The 24,251-nt window shown below is 43.4% G+C and overlaps 2 protein-coding genes across 2 annotated transcripts in view; one reads left to right on the forward strand and one right to left on the reverse strand.

Moving 5' to 3' along the window:
• The window catches only part of mnat1 (MNAT1 component of CDK activating kinase), a 33,483-nt gene extending 12,130 nt beyond the window's left edge, over window positions 1-21,353 (forward strand). The window contains exons 7-8 of the mRNA XM_030718798.1: window positions 8,175-8,296; window positions 21,053-21,353. Coding sequence (XP_030574658.1) covers window positions 8,175-8,296; window positions 21,053-21,173 — 243 coding nt within the window. The 3' untranslated portion in view covers window positions 21,174-21,353. The remainder of the gene's footprint in view (window positions 1-8,174; window positions 8,297-21,052) is intronic.
• Window positions 21,354-21,391: 38 nt separating this feature from the next.
• Window positions 21,392-24,194, reverse strand: trmt5 (tRNA methyltransferase 5). Its single transcript, XM_030718797.1, has 5 exons — window positions 24,154-24,194; window positions 23,459-24,039; window positions 22,982-23,106; window positions 22,241-22,880; window positions 21,392-21,594 (listed from the first exon to the last, which is right to left on the reverse strand). Exons 1-5 carry the CDS (start codon window positions 24,192-24,194, stop codon window positions 21,533-21,535), a joined length of 1,449 nt encoding a protein of 482 aa, XP_030574657.1. The 3' UTR covers window positions 21,392-21,532.
• Between the last annotated feature and the right edge of the window lie 57 nt (window positions 24,195-24,251).

Raw genomic sequence — 24,251 nt, forward strand, 5'->3', positions numbered from 1 at the left:
TTCGGTTTTTCTTCAGCAGAAATTAGGAGAGACAAATGTAAAAACACAGCTTTTAAAGCTGGGCCACATTTGTATAATATTGCTTTGAAGCAAAACTAATATGTGCCAATCTCTTTAGTAATTGTGATATCATTTTTTACTGTTATAATGATTAGTCATTTTTGTAATTATCAAGTGCAAATGGCTTCGGTTTCATGGAACCCTGTTTTCTATCATGAAAAGAAAATCTTTTTCTTTTTTTTTAAAGCACTTTAAAGGAATCTACTTGGAAAACATATGCACAGTTTTCCAAAGCTTTTAGAAATATCAATCAGTGAAGTTTTTGTTAGTACAAGTCCTATTATGTCTTGTGAAGTACACTGACAAATAAGGAACAGTTTGATTGTGACAGTGATGAATGGACTTGGAGCACTTTTTTTTTCATTTGGATGTTTTTGGCAATGTGATGTTCACCAGTCACAGAAGCACAAATGTGTGGCGCCCCTGGATCTCTGTACCCACACCCCCTCCCACTACTGCCACCTTAACAGTATTTCAGCCAGCTGTTTCATCCCGGGCCAAAGTGAGCCGTCACCAGAGGAATGACATATCTGCCTGTCTTTGGGCTGGAAATTGGGGATGCCAGTTATTCCTCAGCTTCCTAGTCGTTGCAGACTTTATTTAAAGAGTGATCTAATATTGCATCTAGTTGTGATATGTTGTCTACTGGAAACACGCATGGGGACATCTCAGCCATGCTGGCTCTGTTCTTTGCCAGTGATTTTCACGGAGTTGATGAAGGGGACTCCAACCTTGGACCTGATGTTTCAGATTATGTGTTAACATTGCTGTTGAGTGGATCCTTGAGGAAATTCACCAATCCTCAGAGAAAGTAGTCTTATTCCAGGTGTGATTTGAAGTGGGATGAGTCTGGTCTTGCCTGAGGAATGGTCTGAAATTACTCACTAATCCTTTACTTTGTAGGGACTCTATTGAAGCATGAGACACACATACTCGTGTGTGTGTGTGTGTGTGTGTGTGTGTGTGTGTGTGTGTGTGTGTGTGTGTGTGTGTGTGTGTGCGCGCACATATAAATACACCCCCTCCTTAGCCAGCCTGAGTAAACATCCTTTGAAGAATAAAGTGTCTTTTTAAAATAGATGTCCGCTGATATCAAAAGAGACACTTTGTGTGGGTGGGGGGGGTGACTATACACTGTTTAAACAGGTTGCTTGTTGCAGTCTGACACATAAGAAGAGCTTCAGTGCCAAGCATAATGACAAGAGTCACCATGCTCGGCACCTGCTCTGACAAAATCATAGAGTAATTAGCATACAAATGACATGCACTTTGTTTTTATTCTGCTCAGCATCCTTGCTTTATTTGTACCAGTAAATTTTTATATTTTCTGGACAAAGTGTATGTATGTGTGTGTGTGTGTAGTTAGGGATTTTTTTTTTCTAGCTGCTACAGTGTCCCATTCCTGAAAGCAGCTGACCGATGGGGAATCTTTCCACCTTGGGGCAGCTTTCAGCGCCATCTTAAATGAAAGGTCCCAGGTTCCTGCTCTGCTGGGGCCCAATCCTCTCCTCACAGGCAGGAGAGCAGCTGACATACCTGACGAGGCCGGCATGGGCACCTAATGAAAGCAGGAGGCAAACACACACATAAACAGAAGTGGAACTCACACACACAATCAGCCAAATGTGGGTGGAAAGTTTATACCTAAACATTGACGTGTAGCTGGCTGAAATAACCCCGGGTCCTCTCTGGATTTAGTCCATTCTACTCTTAGGCAGTGGTATTTGAATACCACAGAAAACACAAGTACACACACACAGAGACATGCTGTGGGCTTGTTTGCTCAGGCCTGTTTTACTTGGTTAAGTTGTCCTTTACGGTGACCTCTGCGCAGTAGACGTACTTTTTAGCACTGTGCAGGCGCTGCTTTACTTTGCTCTGGCAGACTGGCCCAACCTGTTTTGCCTGCGAGTTTGTCACTATATACTTAGTGCAACCCCCACTCACTCTTCTTCACCATTATCTTTACATCCCATATTCACACTCTTAACACTCTTGAGAAAAATACCTAGAGATGCAGGAAAATTATGTTTTGTTTTTTTTTTTGTTTGTTTGTTTGTTTTGTTTTTTTTATACTGAGATTATTTAAGTTGAGACATTCACAAACCAAAGTTTGCATGTTTTCTGTGGGAGAATGCACAAACTGTCCATTGGCCCTTTTCCTTTATATCAGACTGCTTGCTTGCAGGTTGCGGGCGGGTGGGAGTGTCTGATTGGCACCAGCACATGCGGGCATTCACACCTCTGCCCCTGTCCCCGGCTTGGCCTTGTTTAGGTTGGCCTCAGCAACCTTGGGCAAGCTGGTTCAGCCCAGCCCAGCGGAAAAAGAAGTTGTCAGCTTTAGGGGCTTTGCGCTGGGGCAGCTGCCATTGGTCAGGGAGTTATATTTAAACTTGTAAGGCAAGGGGAGGCACTGTGTGGGAAGCAGTTTTTACACTTGCTACTTGCTGCTTAGTGGGCCACTGGGCAGCCCAAAGCTCTTTATCCATACAGAAGCACTGGCAGCGCCAGAGCAGAAGGTGGAAGTGAGGTCTGGAGTTGGTATGGCACTAGCCTGGCCCCTATTCCCTATGCAAAACTGACCACTGTTCCCCCTTTCCATTGTTATCATTATTACATTTTGCATTAGTGCAGAGTGCCTCAGTGTCTCTGGAGCTGTGGCTTCCCAAACCCTCGGGGACCACATGAGTGTATGTGGTTTTGTGTGTGAGTGCGTGGATGTTGTGGGAAGGTGCTGATGGAGAGTTTAGTCTCAGCAACCTTGATGTGTCCTGCTGAGCTGCAAAGTCAGGGGAAAGAGGGAGCTGATGATTGGGGTGTGTGTGTGTGTGTGTGTGTGTGTGTGTGTGTGTGTGTGTGTGTGTGTGTGTGTGGTATGTCTGCGGACCCACGATTTGAGCTGTTGACCAACGAGCTTTGGGTGGAAGTTTGGCATCATTAATGCCGTAGAAGATCTTGTTCTCTCCTGTGAAATGTCACTAAGCATTTAAAATCATATTATAACCATACTTTAGCACTGATGCTTAGTGTCAGGTAATAAAAGAAATGGCATTAAAACATATTTAAAATTTGGCTGGCCATGTAAATTGTTTTAAAAGGAGCAACTATGGCATAGACCCAGCCTCCTTTTGTTTTTGTTTTTTTGTGAAGATTTGGCTGAGTCAGTGCAATCCCGTAATGCCACATTCCAGTACCTTCAAAGTAATGTGACTTTTATGAGACCCCTGTCCTGTAAAAGTTACATTAATGTTGGCTATGTCACTCTGTCAGATGTGCTAATGCTTTCTTATGTCACCTGTTGAGATGGATAGCAGGGTTAAAGCGAACCTGTTATGCATCTCCTTCTTTTCTCTCATAGACATCATACTTTACAGTGGTGGATACTCACATTAAACATGGCCAGGGTTTCAAAAATGAGTTTATCAAGCTTCAGACTGCTCTAAATGCTTGGTCTCACACATTTTTTTTTTTTTTTTTCCCTAGTCTTGGATCTGTATGATGTCAGTAAGAGCTTTTATCCCTAATATGGTCATCCCCTGCACACAGCTCAGGCTTGTGAACAAATGAACACCTGGTGCAGCCAGTCAGAGTAAAGTTAGCTTAAAGGGAAAGTAGCTGAATGCATTGTAACTAAGGGCCTGAACAAAGACCCAGTAAGTATTAAGTAAGAATTATTTTCAACTGTCCTACAAAGCTACTCTAGTAAAGTCAAATAATAAAAGTATCCCCTTTAAAAACAATACTAATGTGTAATAAGTGCCAGGTAATAAAAACACACCTGTCACCTGCAGCAGTTTAAAGGACGGGCACCCTGTGACATTTTTACTTGGAATTAGTTCTGTTACAACCAGACAGTGTAGAAGTACAAATACAGGGTTAGTTGGAGTACTCCCATTGGCATGATGGTGATTTCCTCAAATCAGCTTTCCCTGTGGTTTTATTAAGATTGATGACCCCCAGAGTTTCATTTTAGTGTCACAGGGGTATTATAAGAGCCTTGAAATCAGTTGCATGCACAAACTTGTAATACACACAGTGTTGTATAGGTAGGAGGATGGGCCTCGCTGATGATAAAAGCAGATGTTGTATGGCTCTTGCAGGGGTGTTTTTTCAATGGCCCTAGTCCCTTAGCATTTCTGCTCTGCTGGGCCCTGGCTGGAGGCTCCCCTTCTCCCTCCCTCTTTCTGTTACTGTCTTTAACTGAAGGATTAGAAAACAACATTCAAATGCAGTAATTCACACAGGTTTTTAATAGGACTTGATGAGCAAATGAAAAGCTTCAGCAGTATTATTAAGTGCACTGGAAAGCAGAGGTTACAGCTCTACACTTTTTCATACACTTTTTTTCTGTCAAACCAGTTTTAAATGTACTATAAGTCATTCATTTACACATTTCTGTAAATATATTAGAAGCGTGTAAAGCCTGTGTTTGTGTGTACATGTTTTAGGGCTGCATTTGTGCACGCTGAAGTATCTATGCCAGTTTTCAAGGTGCCCTTGCAGAGGAATGCAAAAGAAATTTCTCCAGACTGGGGGCTGGGTCTGTTGTGTCTGTCACTTAAAAATCTGATTTACTGCACTTCAGCCCATCTGCAACTCCCAATTTGCTGCTCTTTCTTTACCACAACCACTACTGTGTCTTCTGCTTCTCTTCCCACCCTCCCTTTGTCCCAGTGCATCTCTTTGACTGACGCAGTAGGGGGTTAAACAGTGCTGAAAGTTTGAAAGAAGATGGATGAAGAGTCTGAAGGAGTGCGAAAGAGAGGGAGAGTGGCTGGGATTGCATTCAGCGGTCTGGGTTTCATTAGCCTGTTGCAGAAGTGCTCTGTGGTGGATGAATAGATAGGATGGTATAACGGAGCCCTGGCACCTCAGGGTTAAAGGTTGAATGAAAACCATGGAGAAGTGTGTGTGCCTAGTGTTTTAACGGAAACAATGTTTACAAGCTAGGAATGCCAATATAATTTTTTTGTTTTCTACATAAAACAGGACTGAACATTTGACACTATAGCCAAGCACAGATACTATTAGTTTTTTGCATTCCTTACAATCAAAGAGCCTCTTTTGCAATCAAAAAAATTTTTTTGATGATGATGGAAGAGAAAGTACCTTTGCTTAACTAACAGTGACATCATAAGGAAGTATTTTTGTCTGAGCAGATATTCAGCTTTCATAACTTCTGTGGAAAAACTCACTCTTTTGCTGTCACTGTCACTATCCCCGCTGCTACCCCCGCCTGCATGTGATAAACCACAGCTGAATGCAGCAGGTTCAGACTCGTTCTGTTAAGATAGTTGAAAGTTATTCTCGGAAATATGATTTGGTGATGTAGACAAAATCCTGTATCATCTATTCTACTTCTATGTAAGTCAATGTAAATGTAATGTGTTTTTTTTTTTGTTTTGTTTTGTTTTTTAAGAAAAAGGCCCATAATGGATTAAATATCTGGCATGTTAAGGTATTTTAAGGTAAAATGATGCTGGTCTGACACAATCAGAAGAGAATGAATGGTGGGTAATTCAGTGTGATAGAACTAATGAGGACAGATGCGTTTATTTTTCCAGTATATATTGTCATATTATCCAAGTCACAGTGAGTAAATAAATAAATACAAACTGCGGCTACATGGACACAAGTTTTGGCTCACACTCTTAATCCTTAAATTCAGGCTTTTTTCAGTCCCACTGCCACATGTGTATAAAACCAAGCACCCAGCCATGCAGTCTGCCTGTGGAAGAACTGGTCGTTCTAAAGAGCTCAGTGAATTCACGTGCGGTACTGTAGTAGGATGCTGCCATTGAAACGAGTCAGTCTGTGAAATGTCTTCCTCTTTGATATTCCACACAGCTGTAAGTGGTAGACTGAAGTGAAAGACTATAAAAAGTTGCCAACACCTCTCTCCTGCCTCAATCACTGCAGAGCTCCAACTTCCTCTGGCATTAATATCAGCATAAACTGTTCACTGGGAGCTTCATGGCATGGATTTCCATGGCCCCAGCAGCTCCTGTAAATGTAACATGAAGGTGCTCAGTACTTTTGTCCTGGAGTAACAGGATACTGATGACTTCTAAAATTATTAGTCAGTACTTTTTTTTTTTTGCTGTTGTTGTTTGTTGTTTTGGTTTTTTGTCTCCATGTATTTTATTTATTTCTAGCTTTTTGTCAGATATAAGATCAGTCACATGCTGGCATCATCTGTTAAAGTGACATCATTACATCTGTGTCTGTCACTTTTACGTTAATGTGGATATCTGATATATTAAGATATTCTCATATGGTGCTGTTTTGTTGGTGTGAGGGAGACAAAATCTTAAGACTATTTGATTGTGTAGGACAGTATGTGAAATGTTACTTAAATAATTGAGTAAGTACTTCTAAAATTTTGATATGTCTAACTTAAACCATACACACATACATGCACACACTACATGGGTACATGTAAATAGAAATATCCTAAATCAAAGCTGAAGTTTATTTTAATGCTCTTATGCATTGCTACTTATTTCTCCTACTTTTCTTTCTGGTAAGTAGGGAGGTATTCATAGATCTGCACATTGGTCAACACTTGAGTTGTCCTTTTTAATTTGAGCACACGTAGATATCCAGTTTGTGTGCCAAGATGATGAAGGACCCATGCTCAAAATTCTCTGTAGAAGTTGCTCTGAGGCTCTGGCAGCTCCAAAAGCACATTCAGATTCTCAACCCCCCCCCCGCCAAGCTGGACGTCGTAATCTTGTGTGTGCCTGTCTGTTAATGCGACTGCATGCAGTTCAGACTTGCAGTGTTGAACGTGATAAAAGTCTCTCACTCAGACATGAAGCAGACATGTTCAGATGCTGTCAGATTAATGGAAAGAGGTGCACATCTGAAAGCAGCTTTATTGTCCCACACACTGACCCGGAAAGGAAATGGCACCAAGAAAATCTGCATTTGTCGTCATCTCCATGTGCTTGTCTTTGGTGCTTTTGTAACTTCCAGCTCAGCTTTGGTTGCTCTGTTTCCCTGCGTGTGCGTTCATATGGGCCGAAGCATGTGTGAAGGCAGGCAGTGTGAGGCCGCGGGGCACATGTTACTCGTTTAGTTTGGTTTTCATCGACTCCCCCTCTGTGTTCTGTTGTTTATATTCCCCCCACTACTTTTTTTTTCCCCTTGGCTTTCTCTCTTATCTTTTTTATCTCTTCTTTGTCTTGAGGTCTTTTGCTGCTCTCTAAGATAGTTCATGTTTGTTTAAACATCATCTTTTTAATTCCAGGCTTGTTTCATGACTCGGGCTTGTCTTATGAGTCTCATTACTTTAATGCTGGAGAAAAAATAGCGGTCGGATGCTGTGTGGAATTCCCCTTTGATGGCAGAGCCCCAAATCGAACAATTCTGCAGTATCCCGAAGAAGTCTCATATTTCTCACTCGATCTGCTTGGTTAAGAGGCATTAGGAACTAGAGTAGTCTGACTCAAATTTCAGCACTGAGTAATTATTGATTGGATTTTTTTTTTTTTTAATTAAACAACTTAAGATTTACAAGCATTTTTAAGTTGAACAAGTTTCAATAAGATGCAAGTTTGATGGACATTGTTTTAGGTGAAACCACGGGAAGTCAGTGCAAACAAAAATAATCACAGCTCAACCCACAAACAACGCATGTTCCTCCACACTACATTTATACATTATCAGCTGATTTCTTTTTGGTGGTTTTATAGAACTAGCCAATAGCCATTTTTGAACCAAAGTACACTTGCTTTGTTATCAGGAATTACATTTCAGCAGACCACAATTCTCCTGAATGATGTTCGCATTCATTTTTCCCTATTCAGTTTCCGAAACTATTTAACCGCTAAAAACATGCTCAGTCATTGTCCTGGTTAAGTTTCTTGGCCAAACCACCACTGCCGTTGGAAAGTGAACATGTTGTCAGACAGAACTTCTATTTCCAAACCAGTCTGTCAAGAACCGGTGGGTGATAATGCTGCAGTTTGATTGACATTAACCATATTGCGATCTGTTTTTGTGCGTTTGCGCCATAGCCAGTTTCCAGCATTGCACTGCACAGAGACAATGACAATTATATCCTGTGTTGAGTGATCTGTCTCTTTTGTGTGTTTCTTTTTTTCCTTCAGCGTCAGACCGTGTCTCTCCAGCCTGTTACCAAGATAGAGGAAGTTCTTTACCGCTATAAACCCCTTCAAGTTGAAACCTACGGACCTACGGTGCCTGAACTGGAGCAGCTGGGCAGATTCGGGTACAGACTTAATTAATCTTATTTGTATATCAGCTTTTCCCGAGAACTCTGACGTGTCATTTCCTTCAGGCCATACACCTACAATGAGTTTTGTTTTATTCTTTTTTTCCTTTTTAAGTGAGGGTGAGATGTCAAGATGTCACAGATGACAAGTTGAATAATGTTCATAATTATTCTATAAATTCTTGACATTTCTTGGAAAGCATTAAGCAATAAGCCTAGTATGGGATAAATAAAAGTAAAGTTATGAAATAGTTGAAATTAATCAAATATATAGGATTCATTTATTATAAAAACATACACAGAATACTGTTGGATTATTACTTCTAAAATAAAATAAGAAAGGGACGTATTTACGATTCATTTAAATGATTGTTTGGAAAGGTTTTATTGTAGGTGTAGTGAGTAGCTGCTAGATGAGTAGTCTGCTTGGAAAATCTTGACTCTCTTCTGATTAACTGGGAGGGTGAAAGCAAAATGGGGGGATAACAGCCATCACCCTGCCACAAGCCGCCACAGTGCATCTGCAGGAGCGTCCATTAACACACAGGAAGTGCTTTTCCGACGGCCCCTTTGGGCCAATCAATCCACGACGCCATTGGTCCACTCCTCACCGAATGTAAGCTATCCATCAGACAACCCAGCGCCCAGCCGGCTGCACTACAGTTGGCTGGCACTATAGCCTGCCCACACACTGAGAGCAGCCTGCCTTTATTGGGTGACAGAAGCAAGACGGGGTTATGATCTTTTTTTGTTTGTTTGTTTTTTGTTTTTTTAGGTGAGCTCAGTGCTTCACTCTGACAGTAACATTTATTTGGCTGAGATCTGCATATTTAAGCGTAATGTCAGCATGTTTAGATAGCAGATTTCTAGTTTCATTGTTCCTTTTCTTCAGAAAAAGTTGTTATTGACTTTTATTGCACAATCACCTGAAAAGCATGTGCTGAAGGTGAAACATTTCAGGAGAGTTTAGTGAATAACTGCCGCTTGTTTACATTATGTATTCAGTGAAGTGCTGAGGTTCTACTTCTTTTGGCCAGGCTAATCAATATGCAGATGAAACGCATCTCACAATTTTTGCCGCATGCTGGAGCTCAGAGGAGGGAGGAAGAGGACAACCCCCCCCCCAGGGTCAGCAGTTCAGGGGTCCAGGAGGACCGATGCTGGAGAGGAAGGACTCTGCCACAGAGATAAATGAGGCTCTGTTCAGTGAGGAACACCAGTCCCTTTGGTGCAGGCTGTAGGCAGCGACACAGACAGGCCCATTCCGACAAACCACAACTCCCAAGATACAATGTGCTGTTAAGTAAAAGAAGGAAATAGTGCTGACATTTCTGCGCTGCTGGCAGTTTGTGATTCAACTAAATTGGAGATTTTGTGATATACATAGATGATCAAGCTTGCATATACACCCCCACACAGGGTGCCCGGTAAATTTACTGTAGGTTTTATGTCGTACACACTCACCTTTTGTTGTTGCAGTCTCAGCCTTTTGGCCTCAGTGGAACTCGTGTGATGTGGTAAATATTCACAAGTGTGTGTGTGTGTGTGTGTGTGTGTGTGTGTGTGTGTGTGTGTGTGTGTGTGTGTGTGTGTGTGTGTGTGTGTGGGGAGGAGAGAGCATGCAGACAGCGTTGAGAGAGTGAAAAGTGAGTCCCCTGTGTAGAGCGTTGGACTATAGCTCCAGTCCTATGACCTGTGAAGGGAATTTGTTTTAACGTGTGGCAAGATATGGATGTGCCTGAGTGTGGATGAGGTGGAAGGGGCTGTGAGGGGGCAGGTACTTATTTTAAAACATGGCTGTTTGTCTTGGTCAAGGCCCACTGTGACAGCAGCACCACTGGTGATTTGTCTTGGACACAGCCATCAAGTAAAACTGGAGAATAGAGCTCATACACCCCCTCCCCGGTGGCCTCAGGGCCTTCTGGTCTTGTCTTTTGCACAGGATGTCCAGTCAACACAGGACTGAGTGGAGCCATGCCTTTTTTATGTCAGCTAGCTCTTTTCTTCTGCACCACTCTCCCTCTCCCCCACCATCTCAGTGTCTGTGTCTTTTTCGCCTTGTCCCTTTGCCCCCCAAAAAACCGCAGGAGCGCAGCAACGGCTGCCAGGAAAAAAAAGAAAAGCCACGCCTCTTTCACTGTCTCTCCCTCTCTGTCAGCTGTACCTGAATAAATATGAGTTGAAGTGGACTCTTATATTAAAGACAGCTGCCTGGATACTGGAGCAGAGTAAAGGGTGCATGTTTAGGGGCCTCCAAAAGTGCCCATTCAGCTTCCACCTCAGCATCTACCCTCTCCGCTCACACACATATCCAAAGGTTCCTCTCCTGATGTGCTTAGGTGTGTTTGATTTGCCACAGAGGATATGAACCCAACTGTGTGAGGCTTCTATAATGGCAGTATAGAGCTGCCCATCTCTTTGACTGGCACATACCCAAAACTGTGCGTGAGCTGTCAGAGTTATGAGTAGACTGCGAATGTAACACTACAGCCCGTACTCCAAATGTCCTGCCATGGCTTCTTGCTTTTATGTTCAACAGTAAAAAGCCTTTAATAAACAAAATCAAAGTAGAAGTAAATACTGCTTTGGAGACACAAACAGTAACATATGATGTTTACATTGACATGGCTGTGATATGAATCCCAGCACACAGCATTGTGGGACTGGAGTAGTAGCTGTTAAACTCCTGCCGCCAGCTGACAGCCATAATCTTTAAACAAACGGGTACAACATAATACACAGCACCTCAAACACATGCTTACATTACAGTTACAATAGGTTTTTGTGCATGAGCTCTTGGAGACAAATGCTGGGATCCTAAAATTTAAAAAAATTCTATTTTCGTTTGTGTATGTAGATGAGCATCTGGATCTGAGTTTGCTCTCTACCAGAATACTTTTAAGCGCTGACTGTGCAGGCGATGAAAGACTGACTGGGATCTTGGACAAGGACAAATCATATGGGGGGAAAAATAGGGGAAAGAGAAATTGGCTGCGGAGCGCTGAAAAAAAATGTGACTCAACCTCAAGTGCTGACAATGAAAGCAATCCAGAACAGTTGTTTGTGTTGGCACAGGGTGCCCTGAAATTAGCCCATCTCTCTCTGACAGAGGTTGCTCAATGCGCTTCGCCAATGCCAGTGTGTATAATATTTGAAGTTTTGCCTCCTCCCCCACTCCACACTGCTTTCTATAATTGGTGGAAAAAGTGAGGTTTTCTGTTGGGAGTACTTGTCAGGCGGCCGTCTCTTGTCGGTGCGGAGAAGGGGAGCAGCTGAATGGACAGAGTGTTTAGTCTGGCGCTTCTCTCCTGGGGATGCACTTCTCTGCACAAGGAAGCAGTCCTCAGACTACTTTGTCTGAAGGGTTAAATAGGCATAGGTGGTTTGCTGTGACCTTCATTCATTAATACAGAAGACAATCAGTTTTGTCCCCTGAAAACTCAAAATTGAAGTCAGTCAATGTTTTCATGGACAACGACTGCAGGAGGAAGTTTGAAACTCATTGAAATTACTGGGATTTCTAAATTAGCAGCAAATAAAATGTATCCGGATCTCCAACAAAGTCACAGTTATGGATAATTTGATTGAACTAATAACACTCAGAAGCCTTTTCAGACACGCGATACTTAGCATTGCTGGCTTCTCCAAACATTTTGTCATTTAGACAAAATTTAGATGTTAGTATTCCTGGACAGCTTCGGTCAGACACACCGAGGACAGTAACACAGAGAGCGCCATGATATATGGGTATATTCACTACATGCACAAGATGTAGCCCAGCTTTTATAGGGTCACTTCCTGTACTGTCGTGCTGCCCACTGTACATAATGCAGTCCTACACTAGTGTGTCAAAATCTTGTGCTTGGTGATTATTAGACTTGAACCATGAGTTATCTGTAAATGTTATTAGAGCTGACCTAGCAAGATTGGTGATTTTAAACTGACTCAGATGGAAGGCAGATAAATGCTTTAAAAGGGCATAAATAAAAGTGCTGTACGAATGTAATGGTAAATGTGACTTGTATTATAAAGCACTTAGGGAGAGGAGTTGTACTTTTTAATATTTTTATTAAACATTAAATAAGCACTTGATGTGTGGGCTAGAAAAAGAAAGTAAGCATCAGGCATTAGCACAAGTGTAAATTCTTGCACCCCCCCCAAAAAAAACAAAAAACAAAAAACAAAACTGTTTCAGTTCATCAGCATTTCTAGGAATTCTTCCTTTGATAGCCCTCTTCAGGTCTTTCCACATTGTCTTCTTTTCTTTACTTGTGTGCTTTGGTTCATCGTTGTCTTGTTGCGTCACCCAACCCGGCTGCTGCCCTGACATTCTCTAAAAGTTTGTATTTAGTTCGAATTCATCGTTTCCCCAGTGATTGCAGGAAGATTTTGAGGTAACAAAGCAGAAATAAACTTTATGCTCTTTCCACCATGTGGAAATAGTGTTGTGCTTTTTTTTTTTTTTTTTTTAAAGCACTTGAATGTTGTCACATCTATTCACAGAACACTGTCTCACTAATACTGTGAAATATGTAGGTGGTCTTTTTTGCAACCTTGAGATGTGTTGCAGTTTTTTTTGTTGTTGTTTTTGGTAAGAGCAGCAGTGTTTTTTCTTTATAATGACACAGTGAATATAGATTTTAGCAGGTTTGAGAGTTCCTAGTCTGGACTGTGAATAATTACTCATTCTTTGAATAAGGAAATGAATAGTGCAGCTGTTTGTGTTATTTGTTTAGTTAGAATGTGTTTGTATATAATTATGCCTTAGCTGAAGATCAGATCACATTTTATGAGTAATCAATGGAGAAATCCCAGTAATTATACAGGGTTCACATAGATACACTTGGACACTGAGAAGTAATACATAAATCACTTGTGCACACACACATACAGACTAGCTATGTTTAACATGTACTTAAAGGATGCATGCTCACTGTTCTGGTTGGAAGCCAGGGGTTAATGGCTCTCTGAGTGATGCTCTCCTCCTGCCTGTGTTCTTTAGCTTTCCACGCATCCTTTGGTGTCTGCGTGTTTATTTGAATAGTGTGTGCATCTGTTTGTTTGTTTGTGTGTTGGCTTATACTGCATGTTAAGTGCTTTGGTGGGAGGAAGATATCCAGGATAGTCAATGGTGCAATCACAGCCCTCAGTTACCGGCAGACAGCTTCTCTAGCCTCTCCCTGCTTGGTTGGCCTGACTCCAAGTCTGAGCTCTCCATCTTTCCAGCTCTGGCCTCACTGGCCAAGAGCACTACCAGTGACCCTGGATTTGGCTCTGGAAGTTAGCAAGCACCACTAAACATGGTCCATAGAGTGCTTTTGAATCCATTTCTGCCATCACTAAATTAGAGAATATGAGGTTTGCCATTCCATACAAATCATTCTTTCCTTTCCCTGTTTTCCTTTCGCACTCTGTGATGAAATGCAAGTCAGCCATAATATTTTTCTTTTTCTCGCAATATGCAGAGGAGGGGCGCTCCAGAGGAATCTGTAGAAACAGCCACGAATAGCTATTCCATGTAACCCAGGTTCTCTGATCCCTGCAAGGCACATATCCTTCTGATGGGTCAGGAAGGGCCAGGAGGTGGGTCAGAGGTCACGGACCATGGGGGACCTGAGGTGCAGCACCAGGACGTCAGAGTGCTGAGACTGACAGGAGCAGAGTGATGGCACCTTGGAGAGACGGCTCTCGTATTCTGGGCCACCAAATAGTCACAGACTCTCGCACTCTCTCCCGCACAAAACGCAGCTTTGATGCTGAAGTTATGAGCCGGAGAGTTAGGCGCCGGTTAGCGTGACCTCAGATGAACTCTTTCAAAAGCAGTGGGCTTTGATCTAGTTTTACTACTATTAGATAGTGTCTCTAGGCACATATTTTGCTCTTGCTGCGCCAATTAAAATATTTTGTGACGCTGCCAAACAATACCGTTTATGGGAAATGGTTTATTTTGCTCTTGCTGTTTCTCGAGTACCTTGGAGTTGTCATCATAACCAAGGAACCATCGACCTGGTTTCTTTGATATCCTTCATTCTTCCATACAACAAATTCATTGCACATGCCATTGTCTTGTGTTACTAGAGCCATCATTGCTCATAACGATATAGTTTAACGAAATGCTTCAAGTGACTGTTTAAGTGTTTCTACAGCTTAGAAATACTTATACAATCTGAAAGCTTGACTGCAGCCATGAGACACACAGATTTCAAATTTGCATAACCAAAAGAGAGTATAAAAGTGTGGGAGCTTGAGGCCAGCTATTTGACTTGCAAACCTGTCTGTGTCAACAGAATGCCCCATCTTTATTTAGAGCACATATCTACCACCTTACTAAGAGTCCACGTTTCTTGCACGCATTGATGCATACGCTTCTTGTTACTAACTATATCAGAAACAGAGTGGAGTGTGGCCACTGAATGATTCTCCACCAGCCAACACCCAGACCATTATCCCGTCTGTCTCAGTAAACAGACCATTAACAGACAGAGCTGGAGGAGGCCACATCACTATTGTTTTCCCTTCCATAGATCTGTGCAAATATTGATTTTCTCTTGAAGTATGAGTCAAATAAGCATGCACTGTAGTTGACTAGAAGCTTTTTAGTTGCGGGCGAGTCTTTTCTGACCCAAAGAGTGGGCGGAAACAGAGGGAGCATAACAGAATGACAGAAGGGGAGGTCCATTTTTCTCATGTGTATTCTGGTCATCTGAAAGAGGTCTGCTTTTCGTGTTATTGTTTTCCCTCTGGAGGCAGCAGTCTCCTCATGAGATGAAGCCAGGCCCTGTCAGGCTGTTGCCAGTGAAGGAGGCAACAGCAAGCAGGGAACTCCAAGGATAACAGCCTCTCTTGCTTCCAGATTTATTTGTATCACAGCCTAGTGGCGGCAGGGTCAACACCCAGTGGAGGGTGAGGTGATGTCTCCTGACTATTTTAACACACACAGTGATCTCTGTAGTGGTTTGCGTCCACACACTGTCTAGGGTTGCATGCTTTGATTTCGAGCCTGATGGGGCTCATAACTATGCATACACACAAACAGACTGGAACTCTGTACCTCTCCTCTGCTCTTCACCCCTGGGGCAAAGGGTCCAGTAATGTACAGGGGGATTAACTGGCTCATTTTTCCCTCTTAAGAGCTAGAGAAACAAAACAAACTCCTGTCATGTGGGGCTTAGTTGTGGGGACTTGCCACACACACACCTCAGGGGAGGAGGTACTTCTCCACTATGACGTATGAAGTAAGCCCTCCTCCTATGGTACCTTTCCTTTTTTCTCTTCTTCCATCTCTCCTCCTTTATTATTTTCTTGTTTTTCTTCCTAATTGAAATCCCCTTTGCCTTTTCCCAGTGCCTGAGGGTCTTCTGTAACTGATAACTGCATAGGAGAACCCCTCCCGGGAAAACTCTTTTCTTTCTCTGTGTATCGGTGATCTATCCCCTGAATGTTACATTCAATTGTCAAGGCTCCTTTTACTGTGTGTGTGTGTGTGTGTGTGTGGGTGTGTGTGTGTGGTGTGGGTGTGGGTGTGGGTGTGGGTGTGGGTGTGTCTTGTGCTAGCAGCTATTCACTAGACAGCATATGTGCTTCTATTGTGTACAGCCCCATTTGGTTAACGATGACACTGATGTCATGTCATTATCCTCCCCTGTCCTCCATGGTTTGCCTCCCTCCTCCTCCTAAGCTTTCCAGGGGCAGAGTTATCAAGTGGCAGCTCAGGAGTCGAAAGAAAGATGCTGTGTGTGTCAAGTGGCTTGAGGGGTGTGTGTGTGTGTGTGTGTGTGTGTGTGTGTGTGTGGTGTGTGTGTGTGTGTGTGTGTGTGTGTGTGTGTGTGTGAGTGTGAGATGCTTCACTCCTCACAGCGGCTGCGATTAATTGTGAAGTTGGTGGCCTAGCCTGTCAGCCAGCCTCTACTGCCCCCATCAGGTTAGACACAGGAGGTGCAGGACCAAGACACAAAAGCTCTGGATGAGTAGTGACAGGTGATGCTTGGTCCAGGAAGTGAAGCTGAATTTGGCCACAAGTTGCACAATACTCTTTTATGGTTGCCACCTCGGCAATGCTGCCCTTCATAATGAAAACAAGTGCACCCCTTAGTTATCGCTGATACCAACAAGCCTCCTTGCTGAGGACAAGTTGTCAGTCACTCCACATGAGAATGTATTTCTATAAGCGTTAATGTCAAGTGTCATCCAGAGCTTCTGTTAACACTCTAAACATGTTCTCTCCTTAAGTAAGTGTTAGCGATACTCACCTCCCTCTCCTTCTCTCTTTTGGGATGCAGAGACTGTCAGTGATGATGATAAGACATATGATAATGGATAAGGGGTTTGTATGCTTCTGAGGATATGACGCAACCTCAGTGAGCCCCCTCTCAGACACACTCGCAGAGTACAACTTGAGATAATCTGCTAGACAGTGGATTGAGCTGAGGATCTCACTCACACACACTTGCATGTCCCAGAGGAAGCTGCATTCAATGGAAAAGAGTGTGACCTATGACCCATAGTGATGAAAGACTGCTGTTGACAGATATAGTATACCTGTGAGAGTTCTCGATATTTGGCTTGTCTGCGGGGGTTTTGTTTCTAGACCACAGCCTGGACCAATTCACACATTCTCCACTGGTAAAAACTCAGCTCCAACTGCTCGCTTTCGGTATCGATACAAACAGCTCTGCCCTTAGATAAACATGTATTCAAGCACATGTGAATTGTGTAGACGCACAGATGGGGGCATAAGCACACATCGCACATCCACACAATGCGCTCAGTGTGCTGTGTCTCTCACAGGGGTACATTTTCTCTCAGGGCAGAGTGTAGGGAAGGAGGGGCAGATTGAGCAGCAGTGCTGTGAGTGAAACCGGAGCTGCCTGAGGAATGCAGGGGGTGTTTTGGGAGGACTGGAGTTGAGTTTACTGGATGAAGGTGGTGGTGGGGGGGTGACTCGAGGGGTTGGACGGGTGATTAGGGGGTGACAGCTGAGTGCTGACCCCTCTATAATGACAAATCATCTGGCAGGTGTGTGGCTCTGTACACCCCACCCCCCAAAGCTCCCATCATTCCCAGGAATCCTCAATTGCTGCTGGAGCAGAGCGCTAAAGGAAGACATCCGGACATTCACACTGTCGTCTTGCAGGCTGACTTGCCTTTTTAGAAGTATGCAGTAGCCTGCCCTGTGCTTGTCCGCTGCCCACTTTGTGTATTCAACACACCAGTCTAAGTGTCATTGCTTTAATAAATATAGCTAATGAGGCTCCAGTCCTTGCGGCAAGATGGGGTAGGGTTTATTGATTTATCTTGTAGGTGTTTTTTTTTTTTTTTTTTTTTCCTTTCAGTGTCGGTTCAACTGAATACAAAGTTTATCTCTCGAACAACCTGAAAGTCATCGTACCCTATTTGGGGTCATGAATCACATTGATGACAGGCTGAATCCAGAAAGCTTCTGATCTTCAGAGCTGTAAAAACGAGCAGTGACCCCGGATCAGTGATAGTGTTGTAAAATCAGACAGGTGCCAGTCTGAGCTCTGCTCTGGGGTCGATCCTGTCGGAAACAGTCAGACTTGAAAATTTCATTTTTGTAGGAACCAGTTTAGTTCCTCAAACTTGCTGTACGGTAAACAAGAATGTAAAGCCTTCATGTAGGAATGCAGGCAAACCACACGGAGTAGTCTGGAGTGAGCATTGTTTAAGGCTGATTCAGATTGCTCCTCTGTCCTGTGCGTCTGCTCTGTGGTTTGTATGCTGATTAAGTGTCTGCTTGGTGAACTAGTCACTGTAACATTACAGGCCTTTTTTCTTTTCCATCAAACCCAGGCTTCCACAGCTCCTCTTAGCCAACACAAGAGGCCCAATACAGCCTGCACCTCCCTTTGGTACCTGCCGTTTTCCCTCCAGAGTCCCAGTTTTGCAGCCATTTCCCCGAAGAACCCCGACACCCTTCATTCGGGAGCAGCATCCCCAATCCAAACGCAAAGAGAAGCCACACATTCTCAGCTGGAAATCACGCGAAACTCGCCGGAACATTTCGCCACTTATCTTTTCACTTTGAATTAGAGATGGGGCTCTGCAGTGTTTTCCAGGCACCAGGAGTGAGGAATACTTTACAGGGTCTCGTCAGGAAACTCTCTGATCGTTATTAGCAATAGCAGGAGACATTGCCCAGGTATTCAGAGCTCCAGACCCAAGTGGAAAAACACTGTTAGCTCTGAACTGTTATGATCCAACCGCACATGGCTTTTTAAAGCAAAGGGTAATAGCAGATGGTAAGAGTCAGAGGATGAAAAATAAAAGATATTTATCAGCTGTTATGCTTTTTGTAAATGCAAAAAAAAAAAGATTGACACTTAAATGGAAAATATTTCTAATACATACTTAAAGGTTTTATATTTATAAAACCCGTTTTATAGACTGTTTTGCTCATGAAAGTGGCACACTTTCTCAATATATTAAGAATTATAAATCAGGTAATGCTGTATGAAAAAACTGCAAAGGGGTCCACCTTTCGTGTAAATTATAGGCATGTAAGACTTGTATATGAAGTAGTTTTCCATATGGGGATCCCAAAAAGAGTGTTACACTATTGTTTATGTAAAGTCATATAACCCCCCGCCCCCCCTTTACATATTCCCTTGTGGCAACTGCAGTCCTAACACTCACACTGTGTCACACTGTGTCATTCAGTCGTCTTCATCACCTGCACTCGTCTTTCCCCCTAAGCGACATAATAGGCCAGCCCCAAGTGACCCATATTTACCCAATAATACGAAGCTTTGAAAAGACCCATATCAAGTTGCAGCTAATGCTCCAGTGGGGCCCGGAGAGTGAAAGATGTTACCCGGCCGAAACGGCTTGGGTTTCAGTGCCCTGCGAACAAAAGCTAGTCCAGTCCTCGGAGAGAAAGGGAGAAAGAGGGGACGGGAGACTGTTATTGCACACAGTTTAACAGTAGTGTTCAGTGGGGATCGAAGCGGCTGTTTCGCAAGTGATTTTTGTTAGTGTTCAGCAAAAAAAAAAAAAAAATTAATGCCTTTCTTGTTGTTACATGTCTGCGTATGTTGTTGGTCTTTCCTGTCAAGCACAGTCAAGTGAAATGTGGCGTTTATCTTTCAGCTTCACTAACATCTAGCCTTTATGGGAAGATGCGGATATTAACCGCTGAGTTAATGGAGCAGAACTGAACTAACCTCGGGTGTTAGGGGTGAGCGGAGGGCAGGCAGGGTTGGTTTAAGAGAAGAGGGTTTGTGATGATGATACCCAAAGGTGATTTCACCCCATATCCTCCCTCCTTCCTCTTTCCACTTCCCCTCCCCCCTCAACTACACTCTTCCTCCCTCTCCTTCTTGTTCTCTTTTTGCTCTCTCTCTCTGTCTCTCCCTCCTTAGGGGCAGGCAGGTATAAAGTTACACAGAGCTCTCAGCTTTCTTGGAAGGAATGACCACATGAGTAGCTTGGGGATTAGATTAGCAGGAAGAGCAGACTTAGCCGGGCTGTAAATAGCCCACTTTTTTCACCATTAAAAAGGCCCAGTACAATATAATCAATAGATAGCACTCATCTGATGCAGGAAGCCATATGAGAAGGCCTCCCTCAAGTGCTCTGAAGGACAGGCTACAGCAGCTTGGTCCTAATGAAGTTATTATTAATCACTGGGCCTCCTGTTTTGAACTTGTGTGCCGTTTCTCTAGTGGGTGATGAGTGGTCTTTGCGTGCAGCATCTGGTTGATATTTTGTGTTGTCCTCCTTGTTACTTTTACTGTATGTTGTGAGGTGTTGTGCATTATTTTATGCATGTTTTACTTTGTGTTTTGAATGTCACAGACATGCTACTGAGTATGTTTCAACTGTTTTCAAAGATGCATAAAATGAAGGTTTTGTTGGGTTCTTAGGTAAACACCAAAAGCAAAATACGATCTATTCAGCGCGTAATATCGCCAACACCTTTTTCTCCCTCATCCATCTCTCATTCGCATATACCTCAGCTCTGTCAGTCTCTCTGAGGCTCCCCACAGGTGTTAGGTTTCTCTGTAAAGCAGCCTGAATGGGCATGGAAATCACAGAGTGCTGTCTGTACTCTTGATTCATTTTTCACTTTGAAGTTTCCTGAGCTCACAGGAACAAGGGCCACAAAGTCAGACTCGTGTGATTGGCTTTAGACGCCTCTGCCAGAAGTATGGCAGGGGCGGTAAGAGGTTTGGACAGTATTGATGGGCAAGGCTATGTGTTGTCTCGATTGCTGGCGGACTTTGCTTTTTTCAGCTTTGTAGTGAGAAACTAAAGAGAAAAAGAGTACAGATCACTTTTTGAGGGCACAAAAACATTGACGAAATGATTCGAGTGGGAAGGGACACAGCGCTTAAGTAGAGCGGCAGCTATCACTGTGACTTGTTTTTTCTGCCTGTGCATGATTGTGAAAATAAACAGTGACGTTCAGGTTTGCTTAAGATCCCCACAAAGGGGGTTTGGCAGGATACATCTGTAAGCACTTAAAAAATAAAAGACACCTATAATACTTTAATAGAGCCATGTTGGAGAGGCTTTTAGGCACAAGGTGTTCCACTGTTGGTGTACGGCTACGTCTGTCTTTGCTGATCTCATCAAAGAGCCAAAGGAAGCCAGAGAGAAAGGAGGAGGAGAAACTTAAACTCAGGCTACACTCACAGGAAGAGCTTTTAAAAGCTGCCTTCAGGGTGCCAGTCGGGCAGATTTTTTCCAACATATCTAACCTGTGTTACTGAGCAAAGCCTTCTGTGTTCTCAGGTATCTGAACCACGTGCGGGCTGCCATGCCTCAGGACACAGCTGGAGGATACACCTCAGCTTTGGCGTGTTATCGAGCCATCCAGGACGCATTCAGCGGGCTGTTCCCTCTGAAAGACTGAAGGAGCTCCTCCAATTTAAAAAATGTGACTGAATGGACTGTAAATATAGCACTGCTGCAGGTGGGTAGTGCTCTGATTTATATGAATGTTGTATGTAATCTTTTATATTTTGTGCTAACTTTATTTTTAAATAAATGACAACGAACACTGTGTTTTTGTCTGTCATTTTCCAGATTTATTTAAAAGTAAAATGACTCAGGATGGAGAAAACACAGCCCTGAATTTAAAAAAAAAATGCCAGTAATTTAGTCACTTAAAGCTGAGTCATGGCTTCTTGCAAATAAACTTCTTTAAGGGCAAAAAATGAATCAGCTCCAGTGTTGATCCTTGCTGTCCTCATCATGCCGAGTAAATAATCATTACGTTGCATTTTTAGTTTCTTCACATTTCTGTCTCTTTGGGGCTGGTTCTTCAGTGGGTTCTGTAGATACAGAAAAAACATAATAGGATAACGTTTCTGTCCACAACACTGAAAATTAGCTCTGGAATTTCAGCACACATAACAGCAAAAGTTCATGCTTTGTAGCCCTATTCTGTGTATTTCTGTTTAACTTTTTTTAAAATTATTCTAATAAAAGAAATTTACATTATATTTACTTTAAATTGTGAGGATTTTGATTTTAAACATGTAGATATGGTCACAGAAATAATCCCCATGCATGCAAAATTCACACCACAGAGTGAATAATATTTAAGTGGGAACATAAAATGACATGGCAGAAGATGGAGGAAATGGTTTCATAATGAAGGACAAACATACTTGAACTTGCTTTCCTACCCTTTCCTGTTTGGTTTATTTGTAATGCTGCTTCTCTCTATACTTATGGCTTGCCAGGGATTTTTCCAAGATGAGGAAAAGCTAAAGTATGAAATAAGTCAGGCAAAAAAAAAAAAAAAAAAAAAAAAAAAAACAGAAGCTAGGGACATGAAAGTCCACTCGCTCCTTACCCTGATTTCAAATCTGGCTTCCTGCAACTGATCCCCTCAGAATCAGCTGTTTATATTTTTTTATATTTTTGAACCCTCATAACTCAGTGAGAGGGTGGGGGGAAGGAATGATTCCTCACCTGTGTCTTCAGCATCACTTCCGAAGAGGACCTCTTTAGGAAGCGTGAACCGAACACACAACATATTTTTGTTGGGTGCCACATTGCGCACAAAATGCACAGAGCATCGGTTTTCCAGGGGGAATCCCAGGCTACGGGAAGCCCTCCCTACCACATCTGTGTCAGGGTTGTCGTCTTTGGAGAAGCCGTAGCAGTGCACTGTGGGTAGGTTCTCATCACAGGGAGGCTCCTGGTGCAGGAGGCCTCTGAATGCATCCAGGAAGTCCAGAGCTAAGGCAGGCAGGTTCATCACCACGTGAACACCGGACGTTCCATTCAGCAGTGCAGGCAGCTCCTGCTTTAAAGGTCCCCTGATGAACGCCCTGCCGGCCAGATTGAAGACTCTGACTTTGCTCTCCACCTTGTTGAGTTTGCAGTTGTGCTGCAGCCATCGGTAGGACTCCGGGTTGAGGTCGTTGGCTAACACGTTGGCACCTAAGCGAGCAGCTGGGATGGCGAAGGGCCCGACACCAGCGAACACGTCAAACACAGTGTCGCCACGCTTGACGAGTTGCACCACTCGCTGGTGCTCCGTGCTCAGCCGGGGGTTCCAGTATACACGAGAAAAATCAAACTCGTATGTCACCCCGTTTTCTTTCACCTGAAATGACAACAGATCACAATGAAGATTAGTCAGGTGTTCTGAACGTATGCAAAGACAACAGTGGAAACAGGCAGGCAGCTCTGTGGAATTACACATACTTTGGCGACCATGTCCTCTTCTCCAGCCAGCACCTCCATCCTGAAGTTGCGGTAAGTGGAGTCGATTATGTTTGTCTTATTGACCACACAGGTGACACCAGGATTTTTGTCCATGATCACCTGACCTGCAAGGGAAGCAGTGGAAAAGAAGCCTTCCTGTCATTATCACTTTATAAAGTATGTGAAATTGTTAAGTTTGAAATGATGGCCCCTGATCAGCCACTGTTTGCATTAGGTGTACACTGATTTATTTAGCAATAGACATCATGAAATTTTAGACACAGGACCCCTGCAGAAGTGTGTGGGAGTGTGTCCTTATCATTTCAGTAGTACAAGTCTTGTCAAATCAAGTCTGGCTTACAAAGAAAAAAAAGGGGGGAATAAATAGGCAGTAAGATGTGATCCCAAGATGAAATTAAACTCTAGATGCTTCAGTTTGTAATAAAATCTCCCACTATCCCAACAGCTGGCTCTCACCTATGAGGTTCTTGTATGGTAGCTGGTGGTCCCTCAGGTTCATGTGTGCGATGTGGCCCACCCGACTGAACGCAGAGGTCACATCCAGGTCTGGAGGAAGCACAGCCTCCAGTATTTCTTCACTCTTCAGGTTGTCATAGGTCAGCTGCAGCTCATAGTAGTGCAACTCCTCACTGACACCGAATGACCTCAAAGACTCGGCTTCAGCCTCACTGAAGGAGCTCGGCGAGGAGACTCTGCGAGGGTCCAATAGGACCAAGCGAAAGTCATTACTCTGCTCCTTGTCCTGAACGACCCTGGGCACACCTGGGCGCTGGATGGTTGCCTTTCTCAGGCTCTTCACTACTTTATTTAATACCCCAGTGAGCACCCGTAGCGCTGGGACTGTAATAGTCTGTGTGAATGCCTCTTTGTCCAGAGAGGTCATGCCCCGGACTTCTGGAGTGGGTCGGTAGAGTTTAGGCTCCATTATGGGCTTCACAGCAAAGCTAGGACACGGAGCAGAGCAGAAGTAGCGGTTTACAGCGGCAGGATTTAGGTTCCTTTGGGTTTGTGCAGATGCAAAGATCCTGCCGAGAAGTCTGCAAACACAACAACGCCATAAAAATGAAAACACATCACATATTAGCGGGAAAAAGCTCGAAAAAAGGCAACTCACAGTCGAGTATTAAGAGAATCACATTCAGAAACCTCACCTCAACATCCTCCCATTACAGGCATGTCTGTACTGCGTCATCAGGCATGGACCAGCGTCGAGCGGTTATTGGTCAAGTGGAGCGCAGCGTACTTTCTG

Source organism: Archocentrus centrarchus, chromosome 22 (assembly GCF_007364275.1).
Source record: "Archocentrus centrarchus isolate MPI-CPG fArcCen1 chromosome 22, fArcCen1, whole genome shotgun sequence".
Taxonomy (NCBI): Eukaryota; Metazoa; Chordata; class Actinopteri; order Cichliformes; family Cichlidae; genus Archocentrus; species Archocentrus centrarchus.

What these genes read in the sequence shown, in the direction of transcription:
- trmt5 (XM_030718797.1), bottom strand. Translation starts at nt 24,194, where the DNA reads ATGACGCAGTACAGACATGCCTGTAATGGGAGGATGTTGAG. An exon ending in TGTAATGGGAGGATGTTGAG is followed by an intron (nt 24,040 to 24,153) that starts GTGAGGTTTCTG and finishes TTGTGTTTGCAG; the next exon opens with ACTTCTCGGCAGGATCTTTG. An exon ending in AAGTGATGCTGAAGACACAG is followed by an intron (nt 21,595 to 22,240) that starts GTGAGGAATCAT and finishes CTGTATCTACAG; the next exon opens with AACCCACTGAAGAACCAGCC.